At 44.7% G+C, this 13865-nt stretch overlaps 1 protein-coding gene across 1 annotated transcript in view; it reads right to left on the bottom strand.

The window, feature by feature from the left end:
* Positions 1 to 10519: 10519 nt before the first annotated feature.
* Positions 10520 to 13865, bottom strand: part of SNX9 (sorting nexin 9) — a 71232-nt gene continuing 67886 nt past the window's right edge. Inside the window, exons 16-18 of the mRNA XM_086632004.1 lie at positions 13403 to 13517; positions 11898 to 11989; positions 10520 to 10570 (exon numbers count right to left, since the gene is read on the bottom strand). Of these exons, the coding sequence (XP_086488130.1) occupies positions 10523 to 10570; positions 11898 to 11989; positions 13403 to 13517 (255 nt within the window). The 3' untranslated portion in view covers positions 10520 to 10522. The remainder of the gene's footprint in view (positions 10571 to 11897; positions 11990 to 13402; positions 13518 to 13865) is intronic.

The raw sequence follows: 13865 nt of genomic DNA, 5'->3' as shown, positions 1-13865 counted from the left end.
GGTCGCTGGGCTCTGTCTGCCGTTCTGCATGCACAAAATAGTGGGAGTATTCAGGGCGGTGGAGTATCAGCAGTAGTACTCCTTTGCTTTCCTTTTCTCCTTCCAAATCCTTTTCCAGGTCCTGTCCTTACAGGGGGAAGAGGGAGATCCTTCTTTATCCCTATCAGAAGGGGAGGAATCCTCAAGATCTCATGTTTGCTGATCACAGAACTGTGTGAAATGCTGTTCAAACATAATTGTAGCACTGATAAATTACAGGGCCAGCTCCCGTGGTCATGGTCGTAGTCGGAGGACACAGCCAGCAGCTACTAAATAAAGTTTAGTTCCTGTTAACTCACCTGTGTCATAAATTGTGTTGAAGAGAATGTCCATGCTGTGTTTATACAGATTTTTAAGCACAGTTCTTTTGTTATCATTAGAAATTCAGCTGTTATCTCAGCTGCAGAATTTACTTCAGTGTAATTTCTGAACACTTCTATCTTCTTCCAAGTTATTACTCGGTTTGGTTCACATTTCCAATCCCTTCCCCTCCCCAGCCCCGTGTTTACCTCTGGAGCATGCTATGCATTGTAATGACTCCTACTCCCAGGTCTCTATGGTAATAGATGTCTACAGGGTCTGAGTAACTGCTTCAATGAAAGAGTCCTGCATGCTGATCTTAGCAGGTGGCACTGCATGTTTGACAGGAGATGCTCCAGAAGAGGAACAGCAGGGGTTATGAAACAGAGTAGCAGAACTGGGGAGAGCAGGATGTATTTGGCTTAGCTGTCTGCTAGCTGTCTGGAAGAGCTGTGTGAACCCCATATCCTAGACTTCGGGGTGTGAATGTCCCTGTAGTATTACTTCATAGACTCACCGAATGGTTTGGGTTGGAAGGGACCTCAAAGATCATCCAGTTCCAACCCCCCTGCCATGGGCAGGGACACCCTCCACTTCACCAGGTTGCCCAAAGCCTCATCCAACCTGGCCTTCAACACTACCAGGGATGGGGCATCTACAACTTCTCTGGGCAACCTGTGCCAGTGCCTCACCACCCTCACAGTGAAAAATTTCTTCCTTATATCCAATCTAAATCTCCCCTCTTTCAGTTTAAAGCCATTGCCCCGTGTCCTATCACTACATGCCCTTGTAAAAAGCCCCTCTCCAGCTTTCCTGTAGCCCCCTTTAGGTACTGGAAGGCTGCAATAAGATCCCCCCGGAGCCTTCTCTTCTCCAGGCTGAACAGCCCCAACTCTCTCAGCCTGTCTCCAGAGCAGAGCTGCTCCAGCCCTCGGATCATCTCCGTGGCCTCCTCTGGACCCGCTCCAGCAGCTCCATGTCCTTCTTGTGCTGGGGGCTCCAGAGCTGAACACAGTATTCCAGGTGGGGTCTCACAGAGCAGAGTAGAGGGGTAGTAGTACTTGCCTGTCTCTATGTGCTATTGAATGATCTTTGCAATCTGGGACTCTGGTACAAAAAACTTTGGTGATACACAGTAGAAACAAACAAAAAAATTTCTGCCTGTCTCCAGTATTATGCTACTGGAAGCAATGGTAATTTTTGTAAAGCTTCGACACTACACATAATAGATTACTTGAGACGGCATTTCCTGGAGATTTCTGGCCACTTGCACGCAGCCTCAGTGGTCACAAATTCCTCAGGAAATGTGTGTGCCCACAAGGTCATTGAAAAGAGTTTGGCTTTTGCCTTTTATGAGAAACTTTTGACTTCAGTAAATAAAGAAGAAATAGGGGAAATGCCTCATCACAGCTTTTCCTGCACACGACATTCAAAACAACTAGTAACTGCTGCTAATATGCAAAACTTTTAATCGTTTCCACATTTCCTAGTTAATATTAGAATAATTTTTCTTTAAAGCTGAATTTCCCCCAGAGAAGCATTTGCAACACTTGTAGGCTAGAGCGCTCAAAATGTTGCTCTGAAAGTAGCTGTGGGTTTTTAATCTCACCTCTTACACTCTCACGGAAACTGAGAGAAGAGTTTTCTCTTCTAGTTGGTTCCGCTTGTCTTGACTGTGCAAAGAACTTTGTGTGCAAAAGACATCTGGTACTTAGTTACGGAGACAGTGGGATGTACTTTGAGCTAGGACACTGTTTCTCAACAAACTCAGCAGCGTTTCCTTCAAAATAACTCTGAATCAGAGCGTGAGAAGCCCAAGTGATAAATTAGTATGCATTATTTGTGTGTTCAGAGCTTGACAAAGAACATGTGGCCTTGCCATGAGTGTGAGTGATGCAGACACATCTTCTGTACTTCAGCCAGTGACAATATTTCCAGCTTTCCGCTCCTGTTTACAAACTTTGCTGGCAAGCTCTACTTACTCCTTGCCCCTGGGGTCTGTGATCCTTACAGTAGGAAACAGAAACTCTTAATACTAATATTTCTGTGTCAGTGTTACCCTTTAACCAATTATTTGGAAAGGAGAAGGGTGGGTTAATAAAGCTGACCTGAGCTTCCAGTTCAGCAGGACACTAAAACATATACCTAACTTAATCAGTAGCCTAAACCTCCCAGCTCCTTGCTTGGGTGAGACTTCTCCAGTGAATAAACTGTGAAGGTTCAACAGCTAAGAGTAGTTGGACTGGAAGCCAACTGGCTCTAGGTTCAGACTGAGTCAGGGCTTATCTGGCTGCAGGCTGTAGCTCCAGGTTGGCAGAAGATTGAGCTCTGAATTCAAGCACTGACCAGGTACCAGAAGTGGCTGAGAAATGCTGGGGTGGAGTGCTAACTCTTTTATAAATGCTGCTGATGGAAAATGCTGTTTGAAGTGTTGTTGGGAGGTCAGTGGAAATTCTCACCTCCTCTTCCACTTGTATTTTAACTGTGTGCATGCTAAATCATAGAATCACAGAATGGTTTGGGTTGGAAGGGGCCTCAAAGATCATCCAGTTCCAACCCCCCTGCCATGGGCAGGGACACCCTCCACTACACCACGTTGCCCAAAGCCTCATCCAACCTGGCCTTGAACACTTCCAGGGATGGGGCAGCCACAGCTTCTCTGGGCAACCTGTGCCAGTGCCTCACCACCATCACAGTGAAAAATTTCTTCCTTAGATCCAATCTAAATCTGCCCTCTTTCAGTTTAAAGCAATTGCCCCTTGTCCTATCACTACATTCTCTTGGAAAAAGTCCCTCTCCAGCTTTCCTGTAGCCCCCTTTAGGTACTGGAAGGCTGCAATAAGATCACCCCGGAGCCTTCTCTTCTCCAGGCTGAACAGCCCCAACTCTCTCAGCCTGGCTCCAGAGCAGAGGTGCTCCAGCCCTCGGATCATCTTCGTTGCCTCCTCTGGACCTGCTCCAGCAGCTCCATGTCCTTCTTGTGTTGGGGACTCCGGAGCTGAACACAGAATTGAGAGAGCTCTGTCTGGAGAGGTAGATGGACTGCACTCACAGATACTGGCCTTTTCGTATTAAGACTATTTTCAGTAACAGCAGCTGTTTTAAAGCTTAAGTTCCTTCATCCCAAAACTATGTGCAGATGAGCAGCATTAGTCAGCCGGCGTTTATTTAGGCAGTAAGAGTGACCAGACAACCAGATAAAATTTTTATTCTTTCTTCCAGACTGCCATGCTTATGATTAGTGGTAGGTATTCCTCTCTCGTGTTCAAAGGACTAAGAAGCCACAGTTTTCCACTGCTTCCTGCCTAATTTTCTGGAACTCCTGATAGGAAAACCAAAATGCTTAACAAAATGGAAAGTTCAAATTTAAAGTGAACTGCTCAATATCTACACGGACAGGATACCGGAAGAGACTGTCTTGTGCAGCAAAGTCATTCCTAACTTCATTCTTAAATAAGAATTGAACTGTTCCGTTGATGCTCCATATTTGTAAGTAAGAAGAACAGAGTTTTCCTGGTTTTTCAAAATCTGTGAGTTTCGTTATGTGTTAAGATGTTCTAGCCAGCCAGCCAGCAACAGGTGAATACAAGGGTGGAAAATGGAAGAATATAACCGAAAGCTGATTCTGATACAGAAGATGAACCTCAAAAAATGTTTTTATTAATTTGCAATGTTTTTCTTCATTTTCAAAAAAAATGAATAAAAACCAATTTTGTATTTTTGAGACTCACCAAGTCACGCGATAATTGGAAAAGTTGAGGAGAAAATGCAGTCCGTCAGGTCACAGCAGGGCCTCATATATACCTGGATAATTTTCGTGGCGCAGTACACTTCATTTCTTGAGGAAAATGTTAGCTTCTGATCCCTCTTACTATCATAGAATCATAGAATGGTTAGGGCTGGAAGGGACCTTCAAAGGTCATCTAGTCCAACCCCCCTGCAAGGAACAGGGATATCTCCAAGTAGATCAGGTTGCTCAGGGTCTCGTCCAACCTGGCCTTGAACGTCTCCAGGGATGGAGCATCCACCACCTCTCTGGGCAACCTGTTCCAGTGTTCTACAACTCTCATGGTAAAAAATTTTTTCCTAATATCCAACCTGAATCTACCTCCCTCTATTTTAAAACCATTACCCCTTGTCCTATCACAACAGGCCCTCCTGAACAGCCTCTCCCCATCTTTCTTGTAGGCCCCCTTGAGGTACTGGAAGACTGCTATAAGGTCACCCCGGACCTTATTAATTAACTATAATTAACTTGTAAGTGAATTCTGTTAACACAAGACTCTTTAGTTATTTTGTCCTGTTAGGTAATAGAGACTACACATCAGAAAAAAGGAGCATACAGAGCAGATGCTAATGGCCCACTGGTTGTATGCCAGGTACAAGCCCACGCAGAAAAAAGCCAAATATTCAGTCACCCTCTGAAAGCAACCCCAACTGTCTTGCACAAATAGATTTGCTCTTCTGGAAGTGTTCAAGGCCAGGTTGGATGAGGCTTTGGGCAACCTGGTGTAGTGGAGGGTGTCCTTGCCCATGGCACAGGGGTTGGAACTCGATGATCTTTGAGGTCCCTTCCAACTCTAACCATTCTATGATTCTGTGATTCTGGTATCACGTCGACATTGTTTCCATTTTAGTTGTTTCCACTACAAACGTATGTGGTGCTTTTAAATTGAAGTTAGGCCCGTTTCTCTCATTTCATTTTATAAACAGATGCTTTCATAGAATCATGGAATCATCTGGTTGGAAGAGACCCTCAAGATCACCGAGTCCAACCATTCACCCTGCACTGTCAGGGTCCCTAAACCATGTTCCTCAACACCAAATCCACACGGTTTTTAAACACGTCCAGGGATGGGGACTCCACCACCTCCCTGGGCAGCCTGTTCCAATATTTTGCTTTGTGGTACTATGTCATGGTTTAGAAAGCCCTTTCCATTAATTTTTATGTATAGGAAGGGTTTCAACAAAGGAAGCAAGAAGCAGTATAATAACACGTTCACATGAAGGAAGGAGAACATATTCATTTACCTCAAAGACTGAGGGTTTGGGGGTTTTTTAAACTGTGGTTTTTTTGTGAACTTTGAAAAATCTTGTAAAAATCGCATTGGGAGATAAAGCTCAGGTGTTCCTGTCCTTCTCAGCAACTTTATTACAAGATGATGTCCTTTACAGGACAAGGGGCAATGGCTTTAAACTGAAAGAGGGGAGATTTAGATTGGATCTAAGGAAGAAATTCTTCACTCAGAGGGTGGTGAGGCACTGGCACAGGTTGCCCAGAGAAGCTGTGGCTGCCCCATCCCTGGAAGTGTTCAAGGCCAGGTTGGATGAGGCTTTGGGCAACGTGGTGTAGTGGAGGGTGTCCCTGCCCATGGCAGGGGGGTTGGAACTGGATGATCTTTGAGGTCCCTTCCAACCCAAACCATTCTGTGATTCCTACGACATTTCCTCGCTTTTGGTACCAGCCACTGTTACAAGTACCCCAGTAGTACCAGTGACCTGGGCTGGCTGGTGTGCATGGCAAGGAGCGAGCACAGAACGTGGGCAGGCCAAAATCATCTCAGCAGCTTGGCACAGCAGAGGCAGTGGGGTGGGAAAGCTGCGTGTGGGTGAGGCTGAAAAAGCTCAGCAAAGCTGTGGATTTGGGGGGCAGCCAGCTCCCGGGTGTGAGAATTACAGTGCCATCTATAACAAATTTTGGAGTGGGCAGGGGAGGCTGCAGTATGACTCCAGTGTTATGTCTTTCCCCTCTGAAGCCAAAAATAACAGCCCTGCTTCCGTCAGGCACCCAGTCCACCACCGTTCACCTCGTGCAAGGTCTGTTGCAAGGTCTGTTTGCTGCTGGTTTAATGACTCCATTAGCTCTTTGGATTGCCCTCGTGACTGACACTGTTTTCTCTTCATTATGCTGTCATTACCCTTCCTCTTAGAATCATAGAACGGTTAGGGCTGGAAGGGACCTTCAAAGGTCATCTAGTCCAACCCCCCTGCAAGGAACAGGGATATCTCCAACTAGATCAGGTTGCTCAGGGCCTCGTCCAACCTGGCCTTGAACATCTCCAGGGATGGAGCATCCACCACCTCTCTTCTTGTCTCTCCTTCTCCCCGCTTGGTTCTCTGCTGCTTTTTGCCCAGTCTATGCCCTGATGGTTGGTTTCTGTCATGAGTGATGCTGGTGCTGAGGGAGAGTTACTGCTGGGTTATCCCCGCAGTCGCTTCCGGTGTCTTTGAAAAAGATGGGTACAATGACAGCTTTCCTGTGCTCTTCTTACAGAGTAGCTACCCCAAATAATATTCCCTGCCTATTTTGGTAGGAGTTCAGCTGAATTCTCTCTTTACTCCTTCCAGAAATTTGAAATAGACTTTGGCTGGTCCTGGAGGTTTATTGCACTCTACATGGAAGGGCCAGAACTGGCGCAGATCTTTTCCACATGGAAACATTGATGCGCAGAGTTTGTAACATGCCTGAATAAAAGCAGAGATGCTCCGTGAGCTTCACAAGCCTCCTAGAAGACAGAGTAACTAAACTCAGTTTAATCCTAGAAGTGCTCCGAAGGCTGCCCCGATACAGAAACGGAAGTCCTGGATGGGACAGGATACAACATATTGCAGAGGAACCACTACAAAATGACTACTTTGAAGCAACCTGCTGCCTTAAAAGGCAGATCTGTGTGTGCTGACTACAGTTATTAGATTCATGTGGTTTTTTATGATCATCTGGAGAGGGGCTTTTTACAAGGGCATGTGGTGACAGGACACGGGGCAATGGATTTAAACTGAAAGAGGGCAGATTTAGATTGGATATAAGGACGAAATTCCTCACTCTGAGGGTGGTGAGGCACTGGCACAGGTTGCCCAGAGAAGCTGTGGCTGCCCCATCCCTGGAAGTATTCAAGGCCAGGCTGGATGAGGCTTTGGGCAACCTGGTGTAGTGGAGGGTGTCCCTGCCCATGGCAGGGGGGTTGGAACTGGATGATCTTTGAGGTCCCTTCCAACCCGAACCACTCCGTGATTCTATGATTTTCCCTTCCTTTTCTGTCCTATTAAACTGTCTTTATTTCACCCCTCAAGTTTTACCTTTCTTCCACATCCCGCGGTGGCAGCAGGGAGGAGCAGACAGCTCCGTGGTGGTCAGCTGCCCAACCCATGGCACAGAGATGCGTCTCTCCCTTCACAAGGCTTAGTCTGAGTTATTTTGCTGCACTAAACAAGGCTAATTTTGGTACAGTACAATTGATGTATATTATTTAATCACAATTTACAGAATAAAATGTATGTTATGGTAATACTTTCTCGACTACTATGTCATGTAAACCAGAAATTGCTCAGTAATGTACAAATTCCAGTCCTTATGCCTCATTATAGTATTAAAGAATACTCTAATTGACAGTACTCTTCCAAAAATGTGCCATACATTGCAGTAACAACAATGCCTGCTGCTGCAGTCCCATTCCATGTGGGATTAACTGCAGACGAGAAATACAGGCAGCATTCCCCTCTGGATAGCTACATTTTTATTGTTAAAAAATGAATTTAGTATTTTAGCAGAAACAGAATAAGCAATTAAAATATGAAGTTGAACCAAACAGCTCAGGCATTTAATGTCTTTTACAAAGTCACTGGGATAATGCCAGTGCTTGGCTCACCCTCGGAGAAAAGCATACGGCAGGAAAGAGTATTAAGCGTTTCGATACTCCAGAGATTAATTATTCAGCTGTGACAACTGAAATTCAGGAGGGCACTGCTCAGTTCTTACTCTAACTTGTTATTCTGGTTTTACGACTGCATCCTCAGTGCGAGGATCTGCTGTTGCTCCCAACTCACCCGACCTGACTATGCCACTATTCATGCCCAATTTCAAAAACAAGCACCCAAGACAATCTAATTTCTATTCCGGGTCAACACCACGCTGACACAAAGCCAGGAATACACAGCAGCACTGTGCTCCACTACTTATTTGCAGTCAGGAGGGTTCCATCCACCACGAGCTGGACTGGCCTGAATACTGAAAGCTCTCAACATACTGGCCTTTGCTGGTGTGCAGTCACTGGCACTAGTACACCCTTCAGTTGCCATGCCTGCTTTGTGGAAGACACCCGGATGCTTCCTCATACCTCAGCTGATGAAAAACCACAGGGAGGATTTGCCCCATGCTGCAGCACCCTGTTAAAAAGCAACGTGGTGATGTCAAAGAAAAAAAATAAAATAGTCTTGTGGATATACATAAATATTTATTATCAGTTTAACTTCATTTTCCTAGAAGTCTTTAAACAGTTTTTCTTTTTTTTTTTTTTGCCAAAATGTTGCATCTCTTGACACAGTTGCTACTGTCATAGCTTCCTTGCACCGAGAAGGCACAGCTTACACTTCGATTCCAAAACAATCTGTTCAAGATAAAGAACCTTCAACTTTAGTGCACATGGAGCTAGTTAAAGATTTGTAAAAAGACCCCCCCTTCCCCCTCCCAAATTAAGTCTGTTACAAAGAGATTTCATTACCAAAAAGTGAATTATACAAATGCTAAAAAAAAAAAATGCTGGCTTGAAAAAGTGATTTCAGAATTTACTGTACACATGGTAACAATTTCTTACATAAGCTGCTTCTACACGCAAGCAGATCTTCCATTTGGTGCCCAACATTTATACACATTCTTTACAATCTGTACATATTCCAACGGCTGTATCGAACAACGCTGCGCGGCGGAAGTTTGGAAGCGGACCACTAAAACTGGGAGGAGAAGAAGCCAAGGTTTAGAAAACGTGAACAAAACCCGTGACACTGGAAAGCATCTCGACTCCGGTTCAGTCCGGTTTGGTTTGGTTCCAGGCCCTCCAGGCAGACCCAGCTTTTTTCTAACGCACGGGAGTGACGGCAATGCAAAACAGAGTAAGGCACCTGTTCCACCAGCACACGGTACCCGGCACTTACAATGGCTTATTGGCAAAACGCCTTTTTAAAAAACTCATTTGTTGCTAAAATATTGATTTTTCGAGGCACGTGTTGTCAAAAACTGCATTTTGGCTTTCCTGCTTGCTGATGGCATGAAATGCACGACTGTAGTTGGTGCCCGTTGTGAACAGGGCGGGTGGTGACGACTTCGTTTTGGAAAGTCCAGGTCTCCAAGGATATTTCAGTTGCGTGGAAGAGGGCACTGGGCTGCTTGGTAAGAGACAGTGACCAAAGCACAGAATTTATGTGACAACTAACAGTGTTATTCAGCACTTTTGTGACCTTTGTTTGCTTCAGGAGGTAACAAAAAGTTAACTCAAGCCAAGAGCATACCATGCTATTCATGAACATCTGAGCTTAGCTGGAATTGGGGACTAGATGTGACAGTGTCCCCTCTGCTGACACACCTACAGCTCTGAGAGGTAAGAGGGAAGCTGGCCCTGTGCAGGAACACCAGTGCCTTACGGCACAGCATCGGTGGGTGTCCAAGTGCCGGTACAGAGAACTTTTTCCCACCTTCCCGAATGGCTCTTTCCTGGTTTGTACTTTATCTTCTCACACAGTGCGTAGCGAGAAAGGACGGACCTGGTGTAAGCTCTGAGGTGTCGTGCCACAAGTACAAGATTTAGTCAGCAGGAAAAAAGAAAGGGCAGAATGGATGATGTTTCCCAGAAGTCCCAGTGGGAGCAGTGTGCCATGGCTGCGTACGGGAAGCAAAACTTGGAACCAAGCGTTCCTTCAGGAGATTATCATGAACATAGGCCAATATAATTCTTCCTGGCTACTGAATCGCAGGAGAGCTGAATATAACGAGTATTAAAGTCAGTTTCTCAAGCTGGTCTGCTTCCCCACTTAAAAGGAAGATAGAAATTCCTAACTCTGATGTTCTTCCAAAAACTCTTAATCAATACCTGATAGACGCAAGTCTGCATGAAGTCCATGGCAACATACCAGTTTGCTAATTCAGATCCCTTTAACTGACAGCATTATCTAGCTGTTTTTATTTAAATAATGATACAAATGGGAGACCATTTAAGATAGGAGAACTTTATCTTATGATTTAGGCTGATAAAGTAAGATTTTAAATAATTTTCTTTTTCTACAGCTGATTTTTGTTGTTGGTGGTGGTTTTTTGGTGTGGTTTTTTTTTTGGCTGGCAAAGTTTTGTTAGCTTTGCCCCCACATCAGAAAAGCACTTTGGAGCTGTTCTTTACTGGTGGCTACTCCTCATTCTCTACATCACAGGAAAGCGGCTGAGTGCCTGCCTCAGCTTCTGTGCAATCTGAAACGAAGAAACAGAATGTATTTAGTATGCAGTCACTTTACACTGTGCAGAAATAAGACTGCAGGCTAAGAAATAAACAAATTGTTCTCTCATTCTCTGAAAAACTGCAGTTTTTCCTGCAGATTTGTGTATGTAGGACTCCCGAAGCATTCCATTATAAAGACTTTTCTTCTTGTATATGTACTTTGTGCCCTGTTCACGTTGTGCTTCCACCACTCAGGTCACGTTGGAGAACGTATCGTAGGCAGGGCTGTCATCCTGCCTAGTAGGTTATCTAGCACTGCACTGTGCAGGAGGCCACAAAGCTGGATTTTTCACAAAAATTGTTTATGATGAAACAAGGCTACACATCAGAACAGAGCTCCTGTGCTCTTCCCACAGCTCTGATGGTAGCCAGCACCCAACATGTGATCATGGTTCTAGTCCCTGTACTAGGGGAGAGATGTACTGTTACCTCCTTGAACTGGTGAGGCTGCAACCAGAACTGGGACAGACTGGTCAAGAGACTGAAAGAAAGTAGGGAGAAACCTATGCCTAACCCCATCAGATGTGTCAGAGAAACTGAGCAAGGTGTCCTGATGGGAAACCTGAAGTTCTCATCCACTGAAGGTACCTCTCTGAAGCCCCACTGTCACCTTTTATCGCTGTACAGGGCAACCAGTTGCTTGTATTACTCCCCTAAGTGACAGAAGTCGGGTTCCAGCACACTCGGACTCACATGTTCTACCAGCAAATCGCATTAGAAAATCCATTCTCAGCTTTCATTTAAAAACCCACAAGTGATACACACATAAGGACAAAGTTAAATGAGAACTAAGGTTGTAGGTCAAGTGCTCAGTCAACGTAGCCAATAAAGTCACCTAAACCACTCCAAGTCCTTCCCACCCCACACTCGTACACACCAGGCTTGAAATCACAGAGGTTCCCCTTCCTCCTCCCACCCTACGGGAGGGAAGCTTCATTCGAATGGTTTATGGTTGTATTCAGTGCAGCAAGTCTTACTGCACATCACAGCTAACATTCTTTGTAATCTCAGCACTAGCATTTGAAAAAAAAATAAAATCAAGCTGTCAATAATGTTTCTCAACACTTTTTTAGGTCTAATAGGTCTAATATGACAGTCATGTACATAGGATAGTATCTGCAGGAAAAATCATTTTAACTCACTCTTTGTTCTGTTATTTTTTTACAGGTAGAATTCTTCAAATACCTGCTGTCTGGGAGAGGCTCATACCAAAAAGATGATAAAATCCTGCAAGTATTTCTTACAAAAGCAGCAGCACAGTATGTGCCAGGAAAGTGGGACTGAAATACTACACCTTACCGTTTCATAGAACTGTGCCTGCTGCTCCAGATACAGGCGAATGACACTGTTGTAGTCGTAAATCCGGTTACTGTGGAAGTGATTCATCTCAGCTGCAAATTATTTCAGAGAAGCATTTGTAATTGGAACAGTTTCACTCAGTTCAGGTTAGTTCCTGTGCAACAAGCTCGGTGCCCGGCCCTGCCAGCAGAGTTACTGTTCTCGTGCTTTAAAATGTTTTGCCTGCAGCACTCAAGTTATGATGGAGCTACTCATAAAATTGGTAGGGTGTCAACTACTCACTGCTAAAATATGGACAATTCCTGGGCAAAACCAGGCTCTTGTTACAATACTCAGGTGTACAAAGACTTGATACCAAACACAAGCAGGATTTTCTCCTACTGGGGTAACTGCTCTTTCCTGAAGTGTTTCCAATAGAATTTGGCTAGGACATGCAGGTTTCAAAGGGTATAGACATCAGGTTGTAAGCCACAGCTGTAAATATTTAGTTAAGAAAAAAAAAAAAGAAAAAAGATACAGCCAGTAGTGTTTGATTCACTCTTGACTGAGGCTGTTTCCGTAGAAACCTGAGAAACAGGTTAAAACTGAATCCGTAACACCTTTCACCACTTCGTACATCTCTTGTCAGATCCCAGCTTATGGCTAAAATAAAAAGTGAAATCTATTTTGAGATACCAACAGAGGGAGAAGAAATAGTCTAGGTTGTACAGGTCATCCTAGAGGCCTCTCCCAGGATCTCCACTTAGGCAGCCCAGTCCTCACTGTAACCAGGAAGGAGAAGGGAGTGGGGAGTTTTCTTGGTTGCTTTTAAAATCCATTTCGTGTGCTGCTGGCTTTGTGCTGTAACTACGGACTGCTCCTGGCTTTGAGCCAGCTAGAAAAGATGGAACTCCCTCCGCAGGGAGTAGTGCCGCTGCAGTCGGTATCACCACCTGCCTCAGGGCTCGGTATTCCTGCAGCCTGAACCCTGACTCCTCCCTTCCCTGGTTTTCCAAGTGTGCTGTGCTACGTCCTGTATTTACAGCATCTCTAGCCTGAGGAGGGAAAAGTTCGTTCAAAGAATATCTGGGAAGTAAAACATTATCCACGAGAACGTGAATGTCAACTGGATCCTATCTGACTAAACCATGAGTCGGAAAACCACTTCTGCACGTGACGAACTGATTCCTGCACCAGGGCCCACACTGCTTCTTTGAGACATCATCACTTCAAAATGAAAGAATCAGTCTGGGGTGGTTATTTGTTGTTTTGTTTTGTTTTGAAGTTGTATTTCCAAAACATGTCTCTTTTGCAATAGCAATACAGGATTTGAAAGACAACAATGCAAAAAATAACCGCAATTTTAGGAAAATCTAAGCAGGTCACAAAAAAAAACCAGAAACAAACCCACGCCTCGCTCTTATTGTCATTCCTGGTAGAACAAAGATTCTCTTCCCAAGTTTGTTACTTAAGAGATGTCCTTCAGAGGCCTACAACACTGCCACTGAGCCCCAAATTTGGCTTACCTTGTAGTGCATAAGCCATGGTGCTCACGCGCTTCACCATGTTCTGTTTGTCTTGTGGCGTTATTTTACTGGTTGCAACTAATTTATCACTTTCCTTCACTCTTTCTATTGCTCCCTGGAGAAACCAAATGCAGAAAGATTAAAAAGGGAGATTGAAAGAGTAGCCAACTTAAAGGTCTTTACAGTCATCTAAAACGCCACTGGCCACATTTTGAGCTTGCACACCACACACAATGACCAATTCTGCCTTCCCACGTTTTCCCCCGAGTTTGTTATTTCATTCTGTTGCTTTCAAGTGCCCTAACAGCTTGCAAAAGTGCCTTCAGAGCAGGCAGGAACAGGGTCACTGGGAACTGACTTGGTAAAGGCAGTAATCCACAAGGATAGAATCACAGAATGGTTTGGGTTGGAAGGGACCTCAAAGATCATCCAGTTCCAACCCCCCTGCCATGGGCAGGGACAC

Source organism: Tauraco erythrolophus, chromosome 2 (genome assembly GCF_009769465.1).
Source record: "Tauraco erythrolophus isolate bTauEry1 chromosome 2, bTauEry1.pri, whole genome shotgun sequence".
Taxonomy (NCBI): domain Eukaryota; kingdom Metazoa; phylum Chordata; class Aves; order Musophagiformes; family Musophagidae; genus Tauraco; species Tauraco erythrolophus.
This window is presented reverse-complemented; position numbering and strand designations above follow the sequence as displayed.